This window comes from Rhodamnia argentea, chromosome 8 (genome assembly GCF_020921035.1).
Source record: "Rhodamnia argentea isolate NSW1041297 chromosome 8, ASM2092103v1, whole genome shotgun sequence".
In the NCBI taxonomy this organism is placed as follows: domain Eukaryota; kingdom Viridiplantae; phylum Streptophyta; class Magnoliopsida; order Myrtales; family Myrtaceae; genus Rhodamnia; species Rhodamnia argentea.
This window is the reverse complement of record NC_063157.1, coordinates 23,451,163-23,478,784: the sequence shown is the minus strand read 5'-3', so window position 1 is coordinate 23,478,784 and position 27,622 is coordinate 23,451,163. Positions and strand designations below refer to the sequence as shown.

Genomic DNA, 27,622 nt, shown 5'->3' with positions numbered 1-27,622 from the left:
TTATGGCAAATGAACCAAACTTCCTTGTAGTCCCACTAGGCTCTGATAAGACCGAGCACATAATAATCTTAACGGTAAAAATCTATTTACCTTGTACTTGCTATCTTCAGCACATTGCATGCACACAAACTGAGAGAAAATCATTTTCACTGTTCAAGGACACTAGCTTTGGTGTCTGTAGACATGTTCCGGTCTAACATTGGCTCCACCAGTTCCAAGGGATTATGCTTATCAATGCGCGGAGAAGCAGGGTACATGTCATTGTTTCCAGAAGTGATAGTAGTCTTTGCTTCATTGTCAGTTGGCTCCAGTAACACAGAGTTAGGAGTGCCAGAAATGTCACCAACTTCTGGCATTCTTGCAATTTGCTCAGGCTGTCTCACTTCATGAATTTGACTATGCTTAAAGATGGCCACTACAAGCTAGTGAAATAAACAAACCAGTGTGTCAGACTCATATGGAATATTGATGAAACAGAAAATTCAATTTTCTTATCGAAAAAAACATTTGAACAATATGTAAGTGCTAAAGGAAGCCCAATGTACTTGCACATTATGATCGTGTCAACGAACTTATACTAAGGCTTCGTTTGTTTGAGTGAAAATGTCATGATAAAGAAAAATATTCTCCATGGAAATCATTTTCAAGAAAAATGGTTAGTCTCCATTTGTTTGGCGGTTTAGGAAAGTGATTTCCTTCTTGGCAAAATAGAAACTTATTTTCCCCCGATCTAAGCTTATTGTTTTCAGTCCATAGCAATTGTTTTCCGTAGATCAATTAGTTTTCCATCATCCAAACACCGGAAAGTCAGGAAATAATTTCCTGGAAACAGTTTTTCATCAAACAAAACGCTAAAAATAAATCAACTCATATCGGTCGATATAGAACAATAGAGAGTCAGCATCCACTCTAGTGTGGCAATAGAGCTTTTGCTATAATGAGCAAGTTAGAGAAAGATACCATTTAGGACCAGGGGTCATGGGGTATAACCGACGTATAAAGGAGAAAGAGGATAGTTTCGCAATTTCACTTTACATGACAAATATAAAAACATTACTTGAATTGGGCCAGCAGCTATCAATGGACCAGCAACTCCACCGCCAAAAAGCCGCCCATCAGGCATAGCAAGCGTGACATTCACCAAGCTAAGTTCAGGGTCAGGGTGCGAACAAATTCTACCTTCCCGAATTGTAAATGAGCCATTCAGGGCCAAAATTTCAAAATGTCCCTGCACAGCAAGGAGAATATAAATAGGCCAGACTAAACCTTGCAGTCAGTTGCTCTTTCTATTATTTAAGGACCTGAACCGAAAATAATTCAAAGTAGCCAACAGGTACAATCCGTACTATAGTAGGATTTGGTTGGTCATGGTTCAGCATTAAGCATGAAAAGAAGAAAACTTCTACGGAGCAGCAAAACTGATACGAAGATGCCTGTGGTAACATGTATTCTGAGTTTTTCCCTCATCTGCACCTTTCATTGATAAGAACACGTTCAAAACTTGCCATTCCACTCTAGAAAACTGAAAAAGCGGTTGAAATTGTAGATTCTTGCTCAAAGAAAGTCCACACGTAGCAACCAGTTGAAAGTTAATGCTATGATGAACTGCTATAAAGGGGGGCAGAAGTTGTTTAGGAGTAAATAAACTGTTGTTTCATAGAAGGAAAACCGCAAGATGATTGTCCGCTTCCCCGAGAATGCATGCAAATAGCCCTCGGCTGAAAGTTCATGCAACCCTTTTGTACTATGCATGCCTATTTAGGATGAATAGCGGCGGTAATTTGTAATTAATAGTAGAAATACACAGTACTCAAATGATAAATCCATATCATGTTGCGGATGCCCCCTTTTAACCACTAACTAAGACACAGAATGTAGATCTTCGTCATATAGGTGCATGATCCAGCAGATATAGGTGCATGATGCATCACGAGAAACTGAGAAAGTAGTGTCAATCACCGTGACACAATACCTCATAACTCAAAATACCACCAGAAGGCCCAGGTTGGCGTAGGACGACACTGGAGAGAGCACCAGTCGCCGAAAGTACCGAGAGCGAATGGGAGTCCGGTTCAATCAAAGTTGATAACTTGGCACGAATTTCCTAAAGATAACATGAATCTTTTAGAATGGAATTCATCACATTACAATGTGTACCCGGAAAAGAAAACACTCTAGGAAATATCCATATCTCACCTCCCCTCTATGAAGGATCGCCGTCGCAGCGCTAAAGCTTCCTCCAAGTCCCCCCATTGGACGTCCACCTTCGCAGACAAGGTTTAAACATCAGGAGAAAGAGACGCATGCTCAAATTGTTACAATAAACAGATTTATGTATATAAATCGCGTGAAAGGAAGACGTTTTAAATCTAGTGTTGGCGATCACTCACCAATGGAAGCGAAATGCAGAGATCCACTGGAGGAACCTCGGGGCCTCTCTCTGCCGCGCCTCACTGCGTACTTCTTCGGTCTCCCACTCTTCTTCTTGACCGCGGCGACATTGGCACCCGATTCAACACCCGCTTCGAATCCCGCAATCACCTTTTGCGCGATCTGCGAGCCCAGCTTCCCGGTCTCAGCGACTCCTCCGTCTTCCATGGACGCGAATCCTTCGCACCGCGGCGAGCTCTACAAGCAGAAGCAGCGCGGGACATTTCTCCAGCGTTGTCAACGAAGCTCGGGCAAGGAAAGCACTCGCGCGCAAGCATTTCGAGTCCGTGACCGTGTGCGGACGTGTGTGGGTGGCTCGTCGAGAGAAGACGACGGGGACGGCGACGCGCCCTCGCCTCTCGAGTCGAGAGGATGGTGAAGTGAAGGCGTTGAATGAACAGTGAGCTTGCAAAACGCGCGAGGAATGGAAGAAAAAGATGGAAAAGAAAAGGCAAAGAAAAAGGAAAAAGAAAAGAAAATTCCACCTGCTTCCTTTCCGCTGACAACGACGGATTAGTTTGTCCTAACCCTGTTTACCAGTGTACAGTAATGGAGATTAGAGATAAAACCCTAGATGGTTGGTTTAATAAGTAGAACTTCAGATATATTTGGATTCCTAAAATGCCCCTGGAAATGTCCATTATTTGTTGCAATTAGAGACAGATTTCTCATAATTGCGATAGATTTGTTACCATATTCAATAAATGAATGCTGGGAAAAATAATGAATTCCTTGTTCCTTACCAAGAGAACATATTAAATGAATTATGGACAGATTCGATAATAAGAAATTTGCAGATGAATATAGATTATACGTATCTAACCCTATATATATGTGAAATTTTCCTTTGCAACGATGGTCCAACCAAGCTAGACAAGACAAATGTTACGTATTGTGTATAAAATATAACTCCGGATAAGGTAATAAATATCTTATCCGGTATTTTGGTTGACTTGAATTTCGAATTTATCCACATATAATTCGAATGAAAATAATCCACGTAGAAAATGGAATGTAGTTAATAAAATAGGATTGTAAAAAAATGAAAAGAAAAGAAAAAAAGGAAGAGAGGGAGGAGAAGGCAGTGTTTACTTCCGCTAAGTGAAATCTCGGAGAGATTGATCGATGGAGGAGAAAAAGAGCGAGAGCACATCCAGCAACAATGCCCAGACATCTACCAACAATGCCAATCCATGGCATTTCTATCATCTCCTCCCATTGAACCAGCCGGCGAGCTCCATCGTTGTTCGACGCCGGAGAGCTGCTTAGTCGTTATCTTTTCACGCTCTCTTTCTATCAAGAATCGTCTAAACCGATGGAGCAACACAGTCCGACGCTCTAGAGACCTCGAATGAGGCTCGTGACCTCATATCCGAGGTTGCCAGCCTCGAGGCACCGTAGAGCTGGGGACACAAGAGGATGGAGCTCACGCTGGACGTATAGATCTTCCTTTGAGTCTTTTGAAGGTTGTATAACCTATTTTGTACTCTAAAGTATGCTTTTCTCTGAGTACATGGTCGCAAGAGCTTGACTTGTTTTGGCAAGTATGGCCTTAATGGGGTTCATCCTTCTCATGTATGTAAAGCAAACAATGGTCATTAATGAGCTGAGCAAACTATGCTTTGCGAAGAAGTATTCATGTCATTCGACGACCACAGGACTCTTTCTGCTCGGCCGACGAGGACTAGTTTCCCTTCATGGCCTATCCTCAGAATTCCCGATGAATCATTCGCTGGATCATCCCCATTTGCCACCCAAACGATGGACTTATCTGGGAGCAGCGAGAAGGAGGAGGGCGGAACGAGAGAGCAAAAGGAGAGTGGGAGCTCTGGTTAAAAAGGGAGAAGACCATGGAAATAGGGGAGATGTGAGAGTCTGGTTTGAGAAAAGAAGAAGCTCGGCTGAGTGAGCTCGTACCCCAGAGAAGGGAAACACAAGCAGAAGAGAGAGAAAGCCCGAGAGAGCTTCTAATTGAGGGCGGGAGCAGCAAGAGTTCCTGGTCGCGTGAGGCGTAAAGGGCTCAAGCGACTGAGCCACCTTGAGGCGATCGCCGTCGTCGCAGCCAGGGGAGTTGGCCTCGTGGTTCGCAGCGACGATAGGGGCAATCGTCATGAAAGTGAAGCAGAAAAACCGAGAGACTTCTAGGAGACAAAAGGCGGAACTTGGTTTGAGCACACCCGAGCAAACCAGAGTTTGGTTGCGGACAGAAAAGAAAGACGCCTAACCGGAGAGCATGAAGGAGCTCAACCAAGACCGAGAGCAGGAGCTACGGCTTCGCGCACGCCCGCCGAAACATTTCTCCTCCCGATTGGAAATCTAGTCCATCTCACCTCACCCTTGCGGCCGCAGGCGAGGCCGCCTAGCCCACGGCCATAGGCAAGGAGGAAGGGAAGGAAAAAGAAAGACAGGAAAAAAATCAAAAAAATATAAAAGCACAAAAATGCTCCTAATCAGGTCTTTCTTTGAAACAAAAAAGACACTTCAAACTCTATTTGAAATAAAATCCACTTCATCCTCTTATTTGAAAAAGTGACGGCACATAAGACCCTTTTTTGAAAATTTCCCTTTCTTTTTAAAATAAAATTTTCAAAAAATAAGAGACTTATACGGAGATTCTATAATCTTCACGTAGAAGCGGCATCGTGCAAGGGAATCTTCATTTATTTACCACAAGAAATTTGTGATATCTTCAGTTATTTACCGCAATAAATTTGTGATAGTTCATTTAGATTTTATGCTAAATAAAGAGGATTAGGTTGAATATAAAGATGACCATTGCTGACATTAAGGAAGAGATGGCAATATAGAATATCTGGAGATTGGTTTAGAACACCATTAAAGTGACTTGCATAGGTTCTGAGGGAGACTTGAAATTAAGAGAGAAGCTTTCGATATGATTCCAGAGAAGTGCTTCAAACTAAAAAGACTCTTCACCCTTCCTCGTACTGAATCGGGAGAGGACTGGTACCTGAGAGATCACTTGCTAGAGAAACTCTCTATCTTTACCACCTATCGTAGCAAGCATAGAAGCTCTTATTCGCAGCACAATTACTATTTTCTCGTATGAGCACGCATTTTTTTCACATGGAAATCTCACTTCAACAGTATTTGACAGTGGATGCATATAACAACTACCAGGTGAACCTCAATATTATTCCATACGAAGCAATTCTAACAAGGGCTAGTCCAAAAGGCACATCTAAAGTTGCTTCGACAGTTCTGCTCTGCTTCATAATGGTATAATAGTCTGAAATAATTGAAGTGGCAAACAATTCACCCGACTTAAGGGAGAACACCATAAGCCACAGAACAAAGAGTATGGTTGCACTCTCTGATTTCAACCTGGAACTTTTTACCAACAGTTTGGGGCTACAGTAAATAGCACATAATTATGTTCAAATCCCTCTGCGAGACACAGAAATACAATGCAATAAAAAATATGGCATGCATTATCCAGATCGGCTTGTTTCAGTATCACATTGACTGTTGTAGGTCATTGGAATGAGCATGCATAGAAAGAAAGACGAGCAGGACCACATAGAAAAAGCACCATACCAAGCCTGTGATGAGCATACAACGTACATGGATAATTGGCGTATTGAGGGTCCAAACCAAGAACATAAACCATCTATCTGCTGAAACCTATAAGTCCTGGAACCGAATCAAAACAAGAAAAAGCACCTCTGAAGTATGAGGCCAGGTAAAGCCATAAGCACACTCCGTTCTAGGCTAAAAACTTTCCCCTGGTATAAGTATAACCCAAACGGGAGAGGACTGCTTCAAAGGGCGAATTCCTTTTATAATGAGAAACATAGAAATCAACAGATCCAATTTAAAGTCGAAGTAGGCAAAACTATAATTCACATAGCCCACCTATGTTTTCCCTTTTTTAAGCAAAATGCCATGACATTAGTGGACATTTAAACCATTGTCATCCGGAGAATCACAGAAGGCCATGTCTCCATAGCAAATAAAAAGGAATTGCCATCCAAAGTTTACTGTCAAGAGTCAAGACACTGGCTTTCAATGCCCTTGGAAGTCTAGCATAACGACAACATCACAACTAACCGGGTAATTGCAGAAAGTTCCTGGAGTAATAATTTTGCCGAGGCTAATTCAAATCCATCAGATTGGACCATAAGCAGATAAAAGAAACTACCATATGGACAAAGGCAAGATCATAACAGCAAAGCATTAAAGACAATAAAGAAAGTAGCCAATAGGTAACAAGAACGGCAAAGGTTTAAAGACAATAAGGAAAGTATCTACTACATAACAAGAATGGCAGAAACTTTAAATGACAACAACAATTTGTGGTGATCCACCATGTGGGAATGAATGCACCACCAGTCTCAACTTGCCATTACGGCAAATGAACCAAACTTCCTTATAGTCCCACTAGGCTCCTATAAGACCTAGCACATAATAATCACAACAGTAACAATCTATTTACCTTGTACTTGCTATCTTCAGCACATTGCATGCGCGCGCACACTGAGAGAAAAACATTTTCACAGTTCAGGGACATTAGCTTTGGTGTCTGGAGACATGTTCCGGTCTAACATTGGCTCCACCGGTTCCAGGGATTATGCACATCAATGCGTGAAGAAGCAGGGTTCAAGTTATTGTTTCCAGAAGTGATAGTAGTCTTTGCTTCCTTGTCAGTTGGCTCCAGTAGCACAGAGTTAGGAGTGCCAGAATTGCCGGCAACTTCTGGCATTGTTGCAATTTGCTCAGGCTGTCTCACTTCAAGATTTGGATTATGCTTAAAGTTGGCCACTACAAGCTAGTGAAATAAACAAACCAGTGGGTCAGACTCATATGGAATATCGATGAAACGGAAAATTTAATTTTCTTTTCAAACAAACATTTGAACAATATGTAAGCTCTAAATGAAGCCCATTGTGCTCGCACATTATGATTGTGTCAACTAACTTATACTAAGGCTTTTTTTTTTCACTGAAAATCTCATGACATAGAAATACATTTTCTATGGAAATCATTTTCAAGAAAAATAGTTAGTTTTCATTTGTCTAATGGTTTAGGGAAAGTGATGTCCTTCTTGGCAAAACGGAAAGTTGTTTTACCCCGATTTAAGCTTAGTTTTATCAGTCCATGGTAATTGTTTTCCATGGATCGATTAGTATTCCGTCATCCAAACACCGGAAAGTAAGGAAATAAACAATTTTTCATCGAACAAAACCCTAAGAATAAATCAACTCATATTGGTCAATATAGAACAGTCAGCATCCACTCAAGTGTGGGGACATAGCTTTTGCTATAATGAGCAACTTAGAGAAAGATACCATTTAGGACCAGGGGTCATAAGGTGTAACCGACGTATAAAGGAGAAAGAGGATAGTTTGGCAATAACTTTACATGACAAATATAAAAACATTACTTGAGTCAGGCCAGCGGCTATCAATGGACCAGCAACTCCACCGCCAAAAAGCCGCCCATCAGGCATAGCAAGCGTGACATTCACCAAGCTAAGTTCAGGGTGCGTACAAATTCTACCTTCCCGAATTGCAAATGAGCCATTCAGGGCCACAATTTCAAAATACCCCTGAACAAGGAGAACATAAATAAGCCAAACTAAATCTTGCAGTCAGTTGCTCTTTCTATTATTTAAGGACCTGAACCGAACATGATTCAAAGAAGCCAATACGTACGGATTGTACTATAGCAGGATTTGGTTGGTCATGGTTCAGCATTAAGCATGAAAAGAAAAAAAAAATCCTATAGAGAACCAAAACAGATACAAAGATGCCTGTGGTAACATGTCTTATGAGATTTTCCCCTCATCTGCACCTTTCATTGATAAGAACACGTTCAAAACTAGCCATTCCACTCTAGAAAAATAAAAAAGCGGTTGAAATTGTAGATTCTTGTTTAAAGAAAGTCTACAGGTAGCAACCAGTTGAAAGGTAATGCTATGATTAACTGCTATAAAGGGGGACAGAAGTTGTTTGAGAGTAAATGAACAGTTGTTTCATAGAAGGAAAACTGCAAGAGGATTGGCCGTTTCCCCGAGAATGCATGCAAATAGCCCTCGGCAGCAAGTTCATGCAACCCATTTGTACTATGCATGCCCATTTAGGATGAATAGCGGCAGTTATTTTGTAATTAATAGAGGAAGAACAGGTGAAAGCACTGGCTTCCTCAGTACGATAGAAATACACAGGACTCAAATGATAAACCCATATCATATTGCGATGCCCCCTTTTAACCACTAATTAAGATTCAGAATGTAGATCTTCATGATATAGGTGCATGATCCAGCATGAGAAACTGAAAAAATAGTGTCGCAATACCTCATAACTCAAAATACCACCAGAAGGCCCAGGTTGGCGTAGGACGACACTGGAGACAGCACCAGTTGCCGATAGTATGGAGAGCGAATGAGAGTCAGGTTCAATCAAAGATGATAACTTGGCAAGAATTTCCTAAAGACAACATGAATCTTTTAGAATGGAATTCATCACACTGCAATGTGTCATCAAATTACAATGTGTACCCTGAAAACAAAACACTCTAGGAAACATCCATATCTCACCTCCCCTCGATGAAGGGTCACCGTCGCAACGCCTACGCTTCCTCCAAGTCCCCCCGTTGGACGTCCCCCTTCACAGACTAGGTTTAAACATCAGGACAAAGAGAAGCATGCTCAAATTGTTACAATGAACAGATTTAAGTACATAAATTGCATGAAAGGAAGACGTTTTAAATCTAGGGTAGGCGATCACTCACCAATGGAAACGAAATGCGGAGATCCGCTGGAGGAACCTCGGGGCCTCCCTCTGCCGCGCCTCACTGCTAACTTCTTCGGCCTCCCACTGTTTTTCTTGACCGCAGCGGCATTGGCACCCGATTCAACACCCGTTTCGAATCGCGATTTCCCTCCATCGGCATCGCCATTTCCTTCCCTGCCGAGTCCCGCACTCGCCTTTTTCCCCATCCGCGAACCCAGCCTCCCGGTCTTGGCGACTCCTCCTTCTTCCATGGACGCGAATCCTTCGCACCGCGACGAGCTCTACAAGCAGAAGCAGCGCGAGACATTTCTCCAGCGTTGTCAACGAAGCTCGGACAAGGAAAGCGCTCGCGCGCGAGCATTTCGAGTCCGTGACCGTGTGCGGATGTGTGTAGGTGGCTCGTCGAGAAGAAGACGACGCCGACGCCGACGCCGACGCCGACGCGGCCTCGCCTCTCGAGTCGAGAGAATGGTGAAGTGAAGGCGTTGAGTGAACAGTGAGCTTGCAAAACGCGAGAGGAATGGAAGAAAAAGATGAAAAAGAAAAAGGAAAAAGAAAAAGAAAATGCAAAGAAAAAGGAAAAAGAAAAGAAAATTCCACCTGCTTCCTTTCCGCTGACAACGACGGATTAGTTTGTCCTAACCCTGTTTACCAGTGTACAGTAATGGAGATTAGTGATAAAACCCTAGATGGTTGGTTTAATAAGCAGAACTCCAGATATATTTGGATTCCTAAAATGCCCCTGGAAATGTCCATTAATTGCTGCAATTAGAGACGGATTTTTCATAATTGTAATAGATTTGTTACCATATTCAAGAAATGAATGCAGGGAAAAATCATAAATTCCATGTTCCTTACCAAGAGATATGTGATTGCATATTAGATGAATTAGGGACAGATTTGATAATAAAGAATTTGCAGACCAATATAGATCATATATACGTATATATGTGAAATTCTTCTTTGTGGCGATGATCGGACCGAGGTAGTCAAGGCATATGTTACATCTTGCCGATAAGATATAACTCGGTGAAGGATTATAAATATCTTATCCGGTATTTTGGGTGACTTGAATTTCAAATTTATCCACATATAATTCGAATGAAAATATTCCACGTAGATAATGGAATATACTTAATAAAATAGGATTGTAAAAAAAATCAAAAGAAAAGAAAAAAGGAAGAGAGGGAAGAGACGGAAGAGACGACGACGTTTGCTCCTGCTAAGTGAAATCTCGGAGAGATCAATTGAGGAGAAAAAAAATAGCGAGCGCCCATTCCGCTACAATGCCCACACATCGACCGACAATGCCAAGCCGTGGCATTCTGATCATCTCCTCCAATTGAACCAGACTGCAAGCTTCATCGTCGTTCGACGCTGAAGCACTACTCAGCTGCTATCCCCCTCTGTCTCAGCTCTCCCTCTATCTAGAACGTCCAAACCGTTGCATCGACGCGGTCGGACGCTCTAGAAACCTCGAATTTAGAAAAAATTAATTAAAAATAAAAAGATATAACATATGTTATTTCTTTCCCGTATTTCAAATACTTTGTACAGTAACTAATAAGTTATTGGGTGTTCCTACGAGATTATTAACGGTATCTTTTTTAGAGGATGTTAATAAATTTCAAAATCCATTCCGTCATCTCGTAGCGACAACTGTCTTTTTGATTGGTACCATAATGGCCCTTAGGTTGAGTATTGGAGCAACATTACCTATTGATAAATCCCTAACTTTAACTCTTTTTTAAAGGCCTAGTACAAACAAAAAAAAAAAAACTCTAATGTTATTGCCGAACTTACCATTGAATCTTCGAAATTTAGAAACATGAGGTTTTAGGGACGATGAGATTTTAGATCGTTCATCCAAATATCTCAATGTCTAATCGTTCTTTCGATTGTTGAGTGCTGAAGATAATACGAAACGCTTAAATCATTCATCCACATATCTCCAAGTCTAGTTGTTCTTTTAGCTATTAAGTGTCGAAGAGAATACGAAACGTGCCATCTTGAGTGACTCTGTATCTCCCGGTAATATGTAGGGAAGCAAACAGTAAAAGAGAAGTTCAAGGGTTTTTTCATGTCGGCTTTACTGAGGTGTAATTCATTAACAAGGTGAAAATATCACGTAGGATTAACTAATAGTAATTATGGATGGAAGGCTAACGATGATAGAAATGGGACAAAAATAAAATTTAAAGGTTATTTACTAGACAAAAAATTTTTTGGATATAATTGGGACATATGCTAAAGTTGAGTTTTTTTTTTTTTTTGTACTAGGCCGGTATAATTGGGATAAAAGTAAAAGTTTGGAGTAAAATTGAGATAAAAGTAAAAATTGAAGGTTTTTTATGAGACAAAAAAAAAATTTGGATATAATTATCACAAATGCTAAAGTTAGAGTTTTTTTTGGGTATTGGGCCCTTTTTTAAATTGATTAAATTATGTTGTGAAATAAAATATCACGACTTATGTAATATTCAATATCAATAAAATAAATTAGTGTGCCATTGCATTTTAAATAGGGTTAATATCACGAAAAGCCCCAAATTGGTACAATTGTAACAAATTTACCCCAAACGGGTATATTTGTGGCAAATTTACCTTTAATTAGTTTTTCATTAAATTTTACCATCAAATTGTTGAGTTGGATGACACGTGACGGTTGACGGGTATACCAATTTGAAGTTTTTATCCTCTGTTTATCACAACTATATCTATTTGGGGTTTTTAGTGCTATTAGCCCGATTTAATGAAAATTAACAAATGGTAAAGTTATCACATGTGTACCAATTTAGGATGGTGGTAAAAATAATTAGTTTTAGGTAAATTTATTACATGTGTACTAGTTTGAGGTTTTGCTTGGTAAAAATAATTATATTTTGGTAAATCTATCACAAATATACTAGTTTGGAGTATTTCGTGGTTAAAAAAAAAAATAATTCGCGGGCAAATTTTTCACATTTATACCAGTTTGGGATTTTTTGTTGTAAAAAATATATATAGTTTGAGATCAGTTTATCACAGGTGCATTAGGTGAGAGTTTTTTGTAGTATTAGCTCTTTTAAATATAACTAGTAACTTGATCATGCTCAAACCATTCGACCAATTCTAACTTCTTGATTTGAATCTTTGAAGTATTGGGTAAAGAAGAAAGATTCAGAATAATTAGGAATCGAAAATTCTCTTTAAGTTTTCCATGTCTTAATTTTTATTGAACCTATAAAAAGACATAAGATCTTGACTTGTTTCGGCAAATATGGCCTTAATGGGGTTCATCCGTCTTACGCATGTAAGGCAGATGCTTAAAACATTCACTCCTGATCGAACATTATATAGACAATATGCTCTAATAGATGTTTGTATCTCGTCATGTAAAGGCTTGTTTAGCCCGTCGCTTTGTAAAAACGTCTCCTTCTTCCATCAACATGCACATTTTTTTTTTTTTTATAAATCATCTAATATCGATTTGCAAAGTATAAAAGACTTATACGCAAATTTTATAATCTTCACGTAGAAGCAGCATCGTGCAAGGAAATCTTCACTTATTAATCACAAGAAAGTTGTGATAGTTAAGCCAGATTTGGTGCTAAATAAAGAGGATTGAGTTGAATATGAAGAGGACTATTGTTGATAGTAAAAAAAAGGATAGCAATATAGAATATCATTAAAGTGACTTGCGTAGGTTCTGAGGGTGACGTGAAATTTTTTGTTTTTGGTCGAATGGGTGACTTGAAATTAAGAGAGAAGCTTTGATATGATTCCAGAGAAGTGTTTCAAACTACTTCTCTTCCAAACTAAAAAAGACTGTTCATTCTTCCTTATAGTCAATCGGGAGAGAACTGGTACCCGAGAGATCACTTGTTATAGAGAAATTCTCTAATCTTTACCACCGGTCGTAACAAGCATAGAAACTCTTTTTCCCTGCACAATTGGTATTTTCTCATATGGGCAGGCGCTTTTTTAACCATGTAAATCTCACTTCAACAGTATTTGGCAGTGGATGCATACAACAACTACCAGGTGAACCTCAATATTATTCCAAACGAAGCAATTCTAACAAGGGTTAGTCCAAAAGGCACATCTAAAGTTGCATCAACACTTGTGCTCAGCTCCATGATGGCATAATTGTCTGAAATAATTTTTTCTTTTTTTGGTCGAAGTCGGAAATAATTGAAGTGGCAAACAATTCACACGACTTAAGGGAAAACACCATAAGCCATGCAGCAAAAAAGTATGGTTGGACTCTCTGATTTCAACCTCGAATTTTCACCAACAGTTTGGGGCTACACTAAATAGCACACAATTAGGCTCCAATCCCTCTGCTAGACACAGAAGTACAATGCAATCGAAACAGTGGCATGCATCAGCTAATTAAGTCTCGCTGCCATGGATAAAGAGCTCACATCCATCTTTCCAGATCAACATGTTTCAGTATCACATTAACTGTTGTAGGTCATGGGAATGAGTATGCATATAAAGAAAGACAGAGCAGGACCACACAACAAAAGTACCATACCATTACCATGACAAGCACACAATGTACATAGATAATTGGCATATGAGGGTCAAAACCAACAACATCCTATCTGCTGAAACCTATTAGTCCTGGGACCAAACCAAAACATGAAAAAGTACCTCTGAAGTATGTCCGGAGAATCACAGGAGGCTGTGTCACGGCCTTATTTCGATTTGGGTTAAAAGGTGTGTCAATCTTGAGATCCTATCTATGTAGAGCTTGGCACGCACGATCAAACGCAAAACAAGCATACGCTTTACAAGAATGATGACGAAAAACACACTGCAGACACAGGATTTTCACTGATCATGTCCTGAGAGAGGACTGAAGGGATTTACCGATCTGCTGTTACAAATACCCTTGGCCTTTTGCGTGACCCAACCAGCTATTTTCCTCAGGTCAGCATCGACTATCGGCAAGACCTCTATTACTCCTGCGATTTCTCCACCTTTTTTTTCTTTTGGTAAAAAATCCCCAAGTTCGTTTACCAAAAATCACCACACAATAGACCGAGAGATAATAATAGCTCACTCTACTTGCCTCCCCTGGGAGCACCCCAAGAGAAAATAGTAAATGCTCAAAGTTCCAATTAAAGAACAATAGCACGCCATGCACAATTGGACCACAAGCAGATAAAAGAAACTACCATGTGGACATAGGCAAGATGATATCGGTAATAGGTGAAAAGCAGAATACATGCGATCATTCTGTAACTCATAGTCCAAATATGATTCATAACGGCAAAGTTTTAAAGACAATAAGGAAAGTATCCAATAGATAACACGAACGGCAAAGTTTTAAAGACAATAACGAAAGTATCTAAAAGATAACAAGAACGGGAGAAACTTTAAATGACAACAACATTTTATGGTGATCCCCCATGTGGGAAGGGATGCACCGCCAGTTTCAACTTGCCATTATGGCAAATGAATCAAACTTCCTTATAGTCCCACTAGGTTCCTCTAAGACCTAGCACATAACAGTCATAACAGAAACAATCTATTTACCTTGTACTTGCTATCTTCAGCACATTACATGCACACACACACTGAGAGAAAAATATTTTCACAGCTCAGGGACATTAGTTAGCTTTGGTGTCTGCATAAATGTTCCGGTCTAACCCTGGCTCCACCGGTTCCAAGGGATTATGCTCATCAATGTGCGGAGAAGCAGGGTTCACATCATTGCTTCCAGTAGTGATAGTAGTCTTTGCTTCCTTGTCAGTTGGCTCCAGTAGCACAGAGTTAGGAATGCCAGAATGGTCACCAACTTCTGGCACTCTTGCAATATGCTCAGGCTGTCTCACTTCATGAATTGGATTATGCTTAAAGTTGCCCGCTACAAGCTAGTGAAATAAACAAACAAGTGTGTCAGACTCATATGGAATATTCATGACACAGAAATTTAATTTTCTTATCAAAAAAACGTTTGAACAATATGTAAGCAGTAACTGAATCCCATTGTACTCGGACATTATGATCGTGTCAAACGAACTTATGCTAAGGCTTCATTTGTGTCACTGAAAATTTCATGCTATAGAAAGATATTTCCATCAAAATCATTTTCAAGTTTTCATTTGTTTGGTGGCTAAGGGAAAGTGATTTTCTTCTTTGCAAAACAAAAAGTTGTTCCCCCCCACCTCGATCTAAACTTATTGTTTTCAGTCCATGGTAACCGTTTCCCGTAGATCAATTAGTTTTCCGTCATCCAAGCACCGGAAAGTCGGGAAATAATTTCCCAGAAACAGCTTTTCATAAAAAATAAAAAAAAAACCCTAAGAATAAATCAACTCATATTGGTCGATAAAGAACAATAGAGAGTTAGCATCCACTCTAGTGTGGCGATGTAGCTTTTGCTATAATGAGCAACTTAGAGAAAGATACCATTTAGGACCAGGGGTCATAGGGTGTAACCGACATATAAAGGAGAAAGAGGATAGTTTGGCAATTTCACTTTACACGGCAAATATGAAAACGTTACTTGAGTCGGGCCCGCAGCTATCAATGGACCAGCAACTCCACCGCCAAAAACCCTCCCGTCAGGCATAGCAAGCATGACATTCACCAAGCTAAGTTCAGGGTGCGTGCAAATTCTACCTTCCCGAATTGTAAATGAGCCATTCAGGGCCAAAATTTGAAAATACCCCTGCACAACAAGGAGAACATAAATAAGCCAACCTAAACCTGGCAGTCAGTTGCTCTTTGTATCATTTAAGGACCTGAACCGAACTTAATTCAAAGAATACGTACAATCCATGCCGTAGTAGGATTTGGTTGGTCATTGTTCAGCATTAAGCATGAAAAGGAAAGAACTTCTATAGAGAACCAAAACCGATACAAACATGCCTGTGGTAACATTTATTCTGAGTTTTTCCCTCATCTGCACCTTTCTTTGATAAGAAAACGTTCAGAACTTGCCATTCCACTCTAGAAAACTCAAAAACGGTTGAATTGTAGATTCTTGTTCAAAGAAAGTCCACAGTGAGCAACCAGTTGAAAGGCAATGGTATGATTAACTGCTATAAAGGGGGGCAGAAATTGTTTGAAGAGCAAATCAACTGTTGTTTCATAGAAGGAAAACTGCAAGACGGTTGGCCGTTTCCCCAAGAATGCATGCAAATAGCCTTCGGCAGGAAGTTCATGCAACCCTTTTGCACTATGCATGCCCATTTAGGATAAATAGCGGCAGTTATTTGGTGATTAAAAGAGGGAAGAGCAGATGAAATCTCTGCCTTCCTCAGTACTATAGAAATACACAGGACTCAAATGACAAATCCATATCATGTGGTGGATGCCCCCTTTTAACCACTAACAAAGACACAGAATGTACATCTTCGTGATTATAGGTACATGATCCAGCATGAGAAACTGAGGAAATAGTGTCAATCGCAGTGACACAATACCTCATAACTCAAAATACCACCAGAAGGCCCAGGTTGGCGTAGGACGACACTGGAGACAGCACCAGTTGCCGATAGTATGGAGAGCGAATGAGAGTCTGGTCCAATCAAAGATGATAACTTGGCAAGAATTTCCTAAAGACAACATGAATCTCTCAGAATGGAATTCATCACATTACAATGCGTACCGGGAAAAAAAGAGAACTCTCTAGGAAACATCCATATCTCACCTCCCCTCTACGAAGGGTCACCGTCTCAGGGCCAAAGCTTCCTTCATGTCCCCCCGTTGGACGTCCACCTTCACAGACTAGGGTTAAACGTCAGGAGAAAGAGAAGCATGTTTAAATTGTTACAATGAACAGATTTATGTATATAAATTGCATGAAAGGAAGACGTAGTAAATCTCGGGTTGGCGATCACTCACCAATGGAAGCGAAATGCGGAGATTCACTGGAGGAACCTCGGGGCCTCCCTCTGCCGCGCCTCACTGCGTACTTCTTCGGCCTCCCACTGTTCTTTTTGACCGCGGCGACATTGGCACTCGATTCAACACCCGCTTCGAATCCCGCAATCACCTTTTGCGCGATCTGCGAGCCCAGCCTCCCGGTCTCAGCGACTCTTCCGTCTTCCATTGACACGAATCCTTCGCACCGCGGCGAGCTCTACAAGCAGAAGCAGCGCGAGACATTTCTCCAGCGTTGTCAACGAAGCTCGGAGAAGGAAAGCGCTCGCGCGCGAGCATTTCGAGTCCGTGACCGTGTGCGGATGTGTGTGGGTGGCTCGTCGAGAGGAAGACGACGGGGACGGCGACGGCGACGCGCCCTCGCCTCTCGAGTCGAGAGGATGGTGAAGTGAAGGCGTTGAGTGAACAGTGAGCTTGCAAAACGCGCGAGGAACGGAAGAAAAAGATGGAAAAGAAAAAGGAAAAAGAAAAGAAAATTCCACCTGCTTCCTTTCCGCTGACAACGACGGATTAGTTTGTCCTAATCCTGTTTACCAGTATACAGCAATGGAGATTAGAGATAAAGCCCTGGATGGTTGGCTTAATAAGCAGAAGTCCATTTATATTTGGATTCCAAAAATGCCCCTGGAAATGCCATTGGAGTTGGATTTCTCATAATTGTGATAGATTTGTTCCCATATTCAATAAGTGAATAATGGCAAAATCATAAGTTCCTGCCGCCTCTCTTGCCAAGAACATGAAATATGTGATCGCTTATTAGATGAATTAGCGACAGATTCAGTAATGAGGAATTTGTAAATGAATATAGATCATACCTGCCTAATCCTATATATACACGAACAATCTATCTATGAATTTCACCTTTGTGGCAATGATCAACCCAAGCTATAAAAATCATAAGTTCTCCGTGGTGTTTATTGTAAAGAACAGGAGATATGCGGTCGCTTATTATATGAATTAGGGACAAATACGGTAGTAAAGAATTTGCATATGAATATAGATCATATGTATCTAACCCGATATAAATGTGACAAACCTATATGAGAAATTGGCCTTTGCGGCGATGATCAACTAAAGCTAGGCAAGACAAACGTTAAGTCTAGTGGATAAAATATAACTCTAGAATAATATATATCTTATCGTATTTGGGGTGACTTGAATTTCGGATTTCTCCATATAGAATCATGATAAAAAAAAAATCCCTAATAAAAAAATGAAAATAAAATAAAAAGGAGGAAGAGAGGGAGGAGAAGGTGGTGTTTGCTTCTTCTGAGTGAAATGTCAGAGAGATTGATCAATTGAGGAGAAAAAGAGCGAGAGCACATCGAGCAACAATGCCCACCACACATCGAGCAACAATGCCAACCCATAGCATTCTTATCATCTCTTCCGATTGAATCAACTCGTGAACTTATCATCGTTCGACGTCGTAGCGCCGCACGCCGTTATCTCCCCTGTTTCTCACACCGCCTCTCTATCTAGAATCGTCTAAACCGTGGGATCGACGCGATCCCACACTCTAGAGGCTTCGAATGAGGCTCATCACCTCAAATCCGAGGTGGCCGGCCTCGAGGCACGGTAGAGCTAGGGTCACTTGAGGGTGGGGCTCACGCTCGACGTATAGATCCTTCTTTGAGTCTTTTAAAGGTTGTTTAATTTATTTTGTCCTCTAAAGTATGCATTTTTCTGGCTATATGGTCGCAAGAGCTTGACTTGTTTCGGCAAATATGGCTTTAACGTGGTTCGTCCTTCTTAGATACGTAAGGCAGGCGCTTAAAATCTTCACTACTTTTTAATCCAACATTATGCAAACAATACGTTCCACTGATAGATGTTTGTGTCTCGTAGTGTAAAGGCTTATTTTAGCCACGTGTACATTTGAGAAGGCTTGGGAACTCAAAATCAACAAATTTGGGTTGGACCGGTTGAAAGTGGACATTTTCCATTTTTGTGATTTTTACGAATTTTTCTTAAATTTTTTCTGATTTTTTTTCGGAATTTTTTTTATGAATTTTTAAAAAAAATTATGATTTTTTTATTTTTTTATTTTTTTTTTGAAATTTTTCATTAAAAAAAAGTCGTACGGACCAAGTCGAATTGACCCCGCCCACGCCTCTCGGGTGCCCGACCCAGACCATATGGGTCCCGAGTAGGCACTAAACGACGTAATTTTGGCATTTTTATTTGAATTTTCGAAAAAATTAGATTTTTTAATTTTTTTTATTCCCACCGATTTATGATTGAGCGCCCCAGAGTGTGCCACTTGTCAACCTGAGAACCATCCGATCGAATTTTTGCCATTTTCTAGAAAACATTTTCTAATCTAACGACACAAAAAGTGCCACGTGGCTAATCCACGACCACCACATCAATTTCAAAATTTTAAATTATAGAAAATCAATTCATTTCTTAAAAATGATTTTTTAAAAAAATTTGAAAACTCACAGATCGCAACACATGGCCAAATCGTGTTAACTCAAATTTGTTGATTTTGGGTTCCCGAGCCTTCTCAAATGACCATTTTACCCTCTAGACACTTTGTCCCAAATTTTCCCTGAACCATCTCTAGACTTAAATGAATCATTCTCTAAACCTTTAGGGCTATACTAGATACGATATGTGACTAATTGATTGATGATTTGATGCGTTTTATACACACATTCTTGATTCCTTGATCTGCGCACTTTCATTATTGATTGTAATTGGTAGTTTAGCAAATTCTCATCCACACGACACCCTCTAGATCGTTAGAACTTACCTCACCTTCTGACGTACCGAAAGAGCGTCAATGACAATCTCGATGTAACTAAGTCCCCGAACCTATTTCTTTGATTTGGTTTTCGTATAATCGAACGAACTCTCCCGACCGCTCGATAGAGTTTCCAATCATACCCTCTAAAAAATGATTGGTGGCAATTCTGTTGGCATGCATACTATACACATATCACCCGACCATACTAAGATCGAACATGATCGATAAATTCTATAACCTCCCATCGCGATTTGGAATGGGTCTGGGAGGACCCGCGTCAAGCCCGTTTTGAAATCCATCATCCATCACGAATTAGACTACGACGACTCATTAATCCTCAACATATCCAAACAACTCGGGAGGGTCGCGACAGGAGGTCGCCCGTATGAAGAGAAACTCTCTATATCTGTCTTCACCACCTGTCATAGTGATCATAAAAGCCTCTTTTTGCAGCACGACCGATATTTTCTCGTATGTGCAGGTTCTGTTTGACATGATGGATGCATACAACTACTAGGTGAACCTCAAATTTATTCCAAACGAAGGAATTCTGACAAGTCCAAAAGGCGCATCTAAAGTTGCTTGGACACTTATGCTCTGCTTCCTGATGGTATGATTGTCTGAAATAATTCAGACATTCACACTTCTTAAGGGTGAACACCATAGTCGATCCATTACTTGAAAAAAAAGAAAGGGTAAACACCATAAGCCACGCATCAAAAAATATGGTTGGACTCTATGATTTCAACCTAGAATTATTACCAACAGTTTGGGGCTACACTAAATAGCACATAAGTAAGTTCCAATCCCTCTGCTAGACAAAGAAATACAATGCAATCAAAAATATGGCACGCATCGCCTAATTTAGGCTCACTCCATGGATAAAGAGCTCTCATCCATCTTTCCAGATCGACTGATTTCAGTATATCATTAACTGTTGTAGGTCATGGGAATGAGTATGCACGGAAAGAAAGAAAGACGCAGGACCAGATAAAAAAAAAAGTACCATACCATTACCATGATGAGCATACAGTGTACATAGATCATTGGCATATAACGGTCAAAACCAAGAACATAAACCATCTATCTGCTGAAATCTATAAGTCCTGGAACCGAATCAAAACAAGAAAAACTACATATGAAGTATGAAGCCAGATAAAGCCATAAGCTCACTCCATTCTAGGCTAATAACTTTCCCCCGGTAAAAGTACAACTAACGATGCAAAGGGTGAATTCCTTCTAAAAAGAGAAACATGGACATCAACAGATTCAATTTAAAGTCAAAGGATGCAAAACTTCAATTCACATACCCCACCAATGTTTTCACTTTTTTAAGCAAAATGTCACGGCATTAGTGCACATGAGAATCACAAGAGGCCATGTCTCCATACCAAATAAAAAGGAATTGCCATCCGAAGTTTACTGTCAAGAGTCAAGACACTGGCTTTTGGTGGCCTTCAAGTCTCGCATAACGACAACATCACAAAGTAACCGGGTGATTGCAGAAAGTTCCTAGATCAATAATTTTATCGAGGCTAATTCAAATCCATCAGATTGGACCATAAGCAGATAAAAGAAACTACCATATGGACATAGGCAAGATAATATCAGGTAAAAGGTGAAAAGCAGAACACGTACTATTGTTTTGCAACTCATTGTCCAATAGAAGGTTAATATGAATCATAATGGTAAATTTTTAAAGACAAAAAGGAAAATATCCAATAGAAGACAAGAACGGCAAAGTTTTAAAGGCAATGAGGAAATTATCTAATGCATAACAGGAACGGGAGAAACTTTAAATGACAGCAACAATTTGTGGCGATCCACCATGTGGGAATGAACGATCCACCAGTCTCAACTTGCCATTATGGCAAATGAACCAAACTTCCTTATAGTCCCACTAGGCTCCTATATGACCTAGCACATAATAATCACAACGGTAACCATGTATTTACCTTGTACTTGCTATCGTCAGCACATTACATGCACACACACACTTTGAGAAAAACATTTTCAAAGCTCAGGGACATTAGCTTTGTTGTCTGTAGACATGTTCTGGTCTAACATTGGCTCCACTGGTTCCAAGGGATTATGCTCATCAATGCACGGAGAAGCAGGGTTCATGTCATTGTTTCCAGAAGTGATAGTAGTCTTTGCTTCCTTGTCAGTTGGCTCCAGTAGCACAGAGTTAGGAGTGCCAGAATTGTCACCAACTTCTGGCATTCTTGCAATTTGCTCAGGCAGTCTCGCTTCATGAATTGGATTATGCTTAAAGTTGGCCACTACAAGCTAGTGAAATAAACAAACCAGTGTGTCAGACTTATATTGAATATAGATGAAACGGCAATTTAATTTTCTTATCGAAAAAACATATGAACAACATGTAAGCACCAAATGAAAACCATTGTACTTGTACATTATGATCGTGTCAACAAACTTGTACTAAGGCTTCATTTTCATTTGTTTGGTGTGGTTTAGGGAAAGTGATTTCCTTCTTTGCAAAACAGAAATTTGTTTTCTCCCAATCTAAGCTTATTGTTTTCCGATTAATTTTCCATCATCCAAACACTGGAAAGTCCGGAAATAATTTCCCGGAAACAGTTTTTCATCAAACAAAACACTAAAAATAAATCAACTCATATCGGTCGATATAGAACAATAGAGAGTCAACATCCACTCTAGTGTGGCAGTATAGCTTTTGCTATAATGAGCAACTTAGAGAAAGATACCATTTAGGACCAGGCGTCATGAGGTGTAAACGACGTATAAAGGAGAAAGAGGATAGTTTGGCAATTTCACTTTACATGACAAATATAAAAACGTTACTTGACTTGGGCCAGCAGCTATCAATGGACCAGCAACTCCACCGCCAAAAACCCGCCCATCAGGCATAGCAAGCATGACATTCACCAAGCTAAGTTCAGGGTGCATACAAATTCTACCTTCCCGAATTGTAAATGAGCCATTCAGGGCCAAAATGTCAAAATACCCCTGCACAACAAGGAGAACATAAATAAGCCAAACTAAACCTTGCAGTCAGTTGCTCTTTCTATTATTTAAGGACCTGAACTGAACATAATTCAAAGAAGCCAATACGTATGATCCTTACTATAGTAGGATTTGGTTGGTCGTGGTTCTAGCATTAAGCATGAAAAGAAAAAACCTTCTATAGAGAACAAAAACCGATACAAAGATGCCTGCAGAAACGTGTATTCTGAGTTTTTCCCTCATCTGCACCTTTCATTGATAAGAACAGGTTCAAAACTTGCCATTCCACTCTAGAAAACTAAAAAAACGGTTGAAATTGTAGATTCTTGTTCAAAGAAAGTCCACAGGTAGCAACCAGTTGAAAGGTAATGCTATGATTAACTGCTATAAAGGGGCACATAAGTTGTTTAAGCGGTTGAAATTGTAGATTCTTGTTCAAAGAAAGTCCACAGGTAGCAACCAGTTGAAAGGTAATGCTATGTTTAACTGCTATAAAGGGGCGCATAAGTTGTTTAAGAGTAAAATGAACTGCTGTTTCATAGAAGGAAAACTGCAACACGATTGGCCGTTTCCCCGCGAATGCAAATAGCCCTAGGCAGAAATTTCATGCAACCCTTTTGTACTATGCATGCCCATTTAGGATGAATAGCGTTATTATTAATAGAGGGAAGAGAAGAAGAAAGCTCTACCTTCCTCAGTACTATAGAAATACGCAGGACTCAAATGACAAATCCATATCATATTGCGGATGCCCACTTTTAACCACTAACTAAGATACAGAAAGTAGATCTTCGTTTTATAGGTACATGATCCAGCATGAGAAACTGAAAAAGTAGTTTGAATCGCGGTGACACAATACCTCGTAACTCATAATACCACCAGAAGGCCCAGGTTGGCGTAGGACGACACTTGAGACAGCACCAGTTGCCGAAAGAATCGGGAGCGAATGAGAGTCCGGTTCAATCAAAGACGACAACTTGGCAAGAATTTCCTAAAGACAGCATGGATCCTTTAGAATGGAATTCATCACATTACAATGTGTACCGGGACAGAAAAAAACACTCTAGGAAAAATTCATATCTCACCTCCCCTCTATGAAGGGTCACCGTCTCAGGGCTAAAGCTTCCTTCAAGTGCCCCCGTTGGACGTCCACCTTCACAGAATAGGTTTAAACATCGGGAGAAAGAGAAGCATGCTCAAATTGTTGCAATGAACAGATTTATGTATATAAATTGCATGAAAGGAAGACGTTTTAAATCTAGTGTTGGCGATCACTCACCAATGGAAGCGAAATGGGGAGATCCACTGGCGGAACCTCGGGGCCTCCCTCTGCGGCGCTTCACTGAGGCCTCCGGCGCGAATCTCCGACACGATGACGACGACCACATAACTCCGCCCTGGACTTCGTACTTCTTCGGCCTCCCTCTCTTCTTCTTGAACGCGGCGACATTGACACCCGATTCCCCCACACCCGCTTCGGATCGCGATTTCCCTCCATCGGCATCGCCATTTCCTTCCGTGCCGAGTCCCGCACTCACCTGTTGCACGACCTGCGAACCCAGCCTCCCGGTCTCTGCGACGCCTCCGTCTTCCATGGACGCGAATCCTTAGCACCGCGGCAAGCTCTACAAGCAGAAGCAGCGCGAGACATTTCTCTAGCGTTGTCAACGAAGCTCGGAGAAGGAAAGCACTCGCCCGCGAGCATTTCGAATCCGTGACCGTGTGTGGATGTGCGTGGGTGGCTCGTCGAGAGGAAGAGGAAGACGACGGCGACGCGCCCTCGCCTCTCGAGTCGAGAGGATGGTGAAGTGAAGGTGTTGAGACTTGAGTGAACACAGGGAGCTTGCAAAACGCGCGAGGAATGGAAGGAAAAAGACGGAAAAGAAGAAGGAAAAAGAAAAGAAAATTTCACCTTCTTTCTCCGACAACGACGGATTAGTTTTCCTAACCCTGTTTACCAGTGTACAGTAATGGAGATTATAGATAAAACCCTGGATGGTTGGTTTATTAAGCAGAACGCCAGATATTTTTTTATTCCTAAAATTCCCCTGAAAAAATCTAATAATTGCTGCAATTAAAGATGGATTTCGCATAAATGTAAGAGATTGTGTTACCATATTCAAAGGGGGAATGTTGGGAGAATTGTAAGTGCACATTGCATCGCTTGCCAAGAACAGGAGATACGTGGTCGCTTATTAGATAAATTAGGGATAAATTGGGTAATGAGAAATTTGTAGATGAATATAGATCATTTATATCTAATCCCATATCATTCTATATATGAAATCCGCTTTGCGGCGATGATCGCCTCAAGCTAGGAGGAAAATCATAAGTTCTCGTTACGTCTTTTGTCAAGAACAGGAGATATGTGGTCGCTTATTAATGAAATAGGGGTAGATTCGATAATAAAGAATTTGTAAACAAATATAGATAATACGTATTGGTCAATCTATATATTTAATTAGCCTTTGCGGTGATGATCAACCCGTGCTTGGGAGGACAAACGTTATGTCGTGTGGATAAAATATAACTCCGGATGGGATAATATATATGCTATTCAACATTCGAGGTGATTTGAATTTTGGATTTCTCCTCATATAGTCCTAATAAAAAAATCTCACATAGAAAATGGAATGTGTCAAATAAAATAAAGATTATAAAATAATGAAAAGAAAAAGGACGAAGAGTGGGAGGAGAAGGCAGTTTTGCTGCAAGTGAAATCTCGGAAAGAGCGGTCCATGGGTGAGAAAAAGAGCTACAGCACATCTAGCAATAGTGCCAACACATCGAGCAACAATGCCAATCCATGGCATTCCTTATCATCTCCGACAAACCAACCCGCGGGCTCCATCTTCGTTCGATTGCTTAGTAATTATCCCACTCCGTCTCACGCCGACGCAGTCCAACGCTTTAGACCTCGAATGAATCTTGTGACCTCATATCCGATGTTGTGGGTTGGGCGGGGGAGCGTTGAGGTCGCTCGTGCTCGTCGTATTGGGTGATCTTGAGTATTTCTCATCCCAAAAGCTAGTTTAAAAATAAAGCTTTCTCTTACATTTATAAACCGACTATCAATCCCTTCCACAATCGATGTGGGACAACCCCAACAATCTCTCCCTCACACATACAGTCCCTTCCACAATTAAAGTGGAACAATCCCAACAATCTCCCCCTCACACATCGAGCCATGGGTCGGAGCCGCAACAACCTGTATTCTAGACTTGCTGGTAACTTGGGCTTTAATACCAATATTAGATGGTCTTGGATCTTTCTCATCTCAAAAGCTAACTCAAAGGATGAGACTTTTTTCTCACACTTATAAACCAATCATCAACATGTTCCATAGTCGATGTGAGATAACCCTAACACATCGAAACTATGAGTGGCGGCTAACGCTAGAGGTCGCCTGAGGCTAGGCCTCGTCCTCGTGTTGTCATGGCGTCCATGTCACAGCCGGGGCCTTAACGGTGGCCACCTTGCTAAGAAGCATTTGAAAACTTTACCCTAATTAGCATTGAGCAAAAGGTAAGCCAAGCAACATGGTTTGAGAAAGCAATAAAGAAACAGATAGCCAGTTTTCTCGACTAGTCTTTGAAGGGAGCAGATGAAGTCTAGACTTAAAACAGACGAAGGAGGAGTAAAAGTTAGAGATCTGATTCAGACGCGTCTACATACTTATTTAGGCATCTACCCAATACTATAAGGTTACGTTTGGTCGTTAGGATAAAAACTGGGATAGAATATATTTTTATCTTATCCTATTTTTGGTAGATATCTACACGACATCATTATTTAATAGACAATTTGGCATGATATGAGATCATGTCCCTCGTTTTTTAATCACCTGAATCTTTCCAACATTCGTAAGGGATTTCGACATATTATGAAGAACTCGAGATTTGCATCCCCAGCTCACCAAGCGAAATCGGTGGTTTTTTTGTCACGACCAGCTAAAGCTAAAGTTCCATTAAAGAGCATTTCTACGGGGTAAAACCTCCTCAAGGAATATAAGATTTTCATGAAGTTGATCTTGAGCCGCCATCCAAGCACAATTACTTTTGTTTAAGAGAATATTTTTCATGTTGCTGTTACTAATTCATGATCCGGCATGTACAAAATGAAAACCTCATTCTTGATTCTACGAGAATTTTTATCAAAGCCTTTCGATGGAAGTTTTATTTTCCCAGAATGTATCCTAATTTTTGACCTCATTCTTCTTTTGGTGATCGATTCAACCTCTGATAAAAAAGATATACATTGATCATATTTTATCTCTTCATTAAGTTTAGTAATGAGCATAACAACCTTATTGATACAGGTCAACCCCTTCTTCTTGCACAAAAAATTTTACCATTTCCGAAGGAACTAGAGTTACATCTCTTTTCCATTGATCATCGACTTTCAAGATAACTCTATTGGATGACTTGCATGAGTGCATCTTCCACTTATAAAAAGAGGCTGGACAGTTTCATTGTTCAATACTTGTTACTCACTCAACAAAACAACATGCAAGGATAGCTGGTAATTCTCAAAAGATTTGACTCCGAATCAAGATCCATGGTTCTACTAGGTCCGCCCGATCGATGTCGTCCCCGAATTGAGATGGCACAAATCTCCGTTCAACAATAACTCACTCATTAGAACTTATCACTGAATAATTTTTAAATCATTATGATGTTTCAACAAAAAAGAGTCAATCTCAGCTACCTCTACTTATCTAACTTTATATCCACAATTTACCCAAATAATAGACATGATATGACAAAATCTTTAGATTCCTTATCCTATTTATTCAGTCTTATCTTGACTAGAGATTCAA

At 40.4% G+C, this 27,622-nt stretch overlaps 3 protein-coding genes across 4 annotated transcripts; all 3 read right to left on the bottom strand.

Annotated features, from left to right (window-relative positions):
* Positions 1-118: 118 nt before the first annotated feature.
* Positions 119-2,830, bottom strand: LOC115735505 (AT-hook motif nuclear-localized protein 10-like). Its single transcript, XM_048284674.1, has 5 exons — positions 2,391-2,830; positions 2,197-2,264; positions 1,973-2,104; positions 1,058-1,228; positions 119-422 (listed from the first exon to the last, which is right to left on the bottom strand). Exons 1-5 carry the CDS (start codon positions 2,596-2,598, stop codon positions 147-149), a joined length of 855 nt encoding a protein of 284 aa, XP_048140631.1. The 5' UTR covers positions 2,599-2,830; the 3' UTR covers positions 119-146.
* Positions 2,831-6,654: 3,824 nt separating this feature from the next.
* On the bottom strand, positions 6,655-9,581 carry LOC125312537 (AT-hook motif nuclear-localized protein 10-like). The gene is made up of 5 exons (XM_048284343.1): positions 9,181-9,581; positions 8,987-9,063; positions 8,745-8,876; positions 7,832-7,996; positions 6,655-7,216 (listed from the first exon to the last, which is right to left on the bottom strand). Exons 1-5 carry the CDS (start codon positions 9,431-9,433, stop codon positions 6,989-6,991), a joined length of 855 nt encoding a protein of 284 aa, XP_048140300.1. The 5' UTR covers positions 9,434-9,581; the 3' UTR covers positions 6,655-6,988.
* Positions 9,582-14,457: 4,876 nt separating this feature from the next.
* Positions 14,458-24,540, bottom strand: LOC115735503 (AT-hook motif nuclear-localized protein 10-like). Of its 2 annotated transcripts, none has more exons than XM_030666770.2 (5): positions 24,083-24,540; positions 23,889-23,956; positions 16,604-16,735; positions 15,682-15,846; positions 14,458-15,046 (listed from the first exon to the last, which is right to left on the bottom strand). In XM_030666770.2, the coding sequence occupies exons 1-5, from the start codon at positions 24,396-24,398 to the stop codon at positions 14,783-14,785; spliced, it is 945 nt and encodes a 314-aa protein (XP_030522630.1). In that variant the 5' UTR covers positions 24,399-24,540; the 3' UTR covers positions 14,458-14,782. The 2 variants fall into 2 exon arrangements, with proteins under 2 accessions (XP_030522630.1, XP_030522629.1); XM_030666769.2 differs by lacking the exons at positions 14,458-15,046; positions 15,682-15,846; positions 16,604-16,735 and adding exons at positions 21,538-22,104; positions 22,642-22,806; positions 23,663-23,794.
* Positions 24,541-27,622: the final 3,082 nt, after the last annotated feature.

Coding starts and splice junctions, on each gene's coding strand:
- LOC125312537 (XM_048284343.1), bottom strand. CDS start 9,433: ATGGAAGAAGGAGGAGTCGCCAAGACCGGGAGGCTGGGTTCGCGGATG. Junction 8,877..8,986: donor TGACCCTTCATCGAGGGGAG/GTGAGATATGGA, acceptor TGTTGTCTTTAG/GAAATTCTTGCCAAGTTATC. Junction 7,217..7,831: donor TAGCCGCTGGCCTGACTCAA/GTAATGTTTTTA, acceptor TTATTTCACTAG/CTTGTAGTGGCCAACTTTAA.
- LOC115735505 (XM_048284674.1), bottom strand. CDS start 2,598: ATGGAAGACGGAGGAGTCGCTGAGACCGGGAAGCTGGGCTCGCAGATC. Junction 2,265..2,390: donor TCTGCATTTCGCTTCCATTG/GTGAGTGATCGC, acceptor TTGTCTGCGAAG/GTGGACGTCCAATGGGGGGA. Junction 2,105..2,196: donor CGATCCTTCATAGAGGGGAG/GTGAGATATGGA, acceptor TGTTATCTTTAG/GAAATTCGTGCCAAGTTATC.
- LOC115735503 (XM_030666769.2), bottom strand. CDS start 24,398: ATGGAAGACGGAGGCGTCGCAGAGACCGGGAGGCTGGGTTCGCAGGTC. Junction 23,795..23,888: donor TGACCCTTCATAGAGGGGAG/GTGAGATATGAA, acceptor TGCTGTCTTTAG/GAAATTCTTGCCAAGTTGTC. Junction 22,807..23,662: donor GTGGTATTATGAGTTACGAG/GTATTGTGTCAC, acceptor CTTGTTGTGCAG/GGGTATTTTGACATTTTGGC.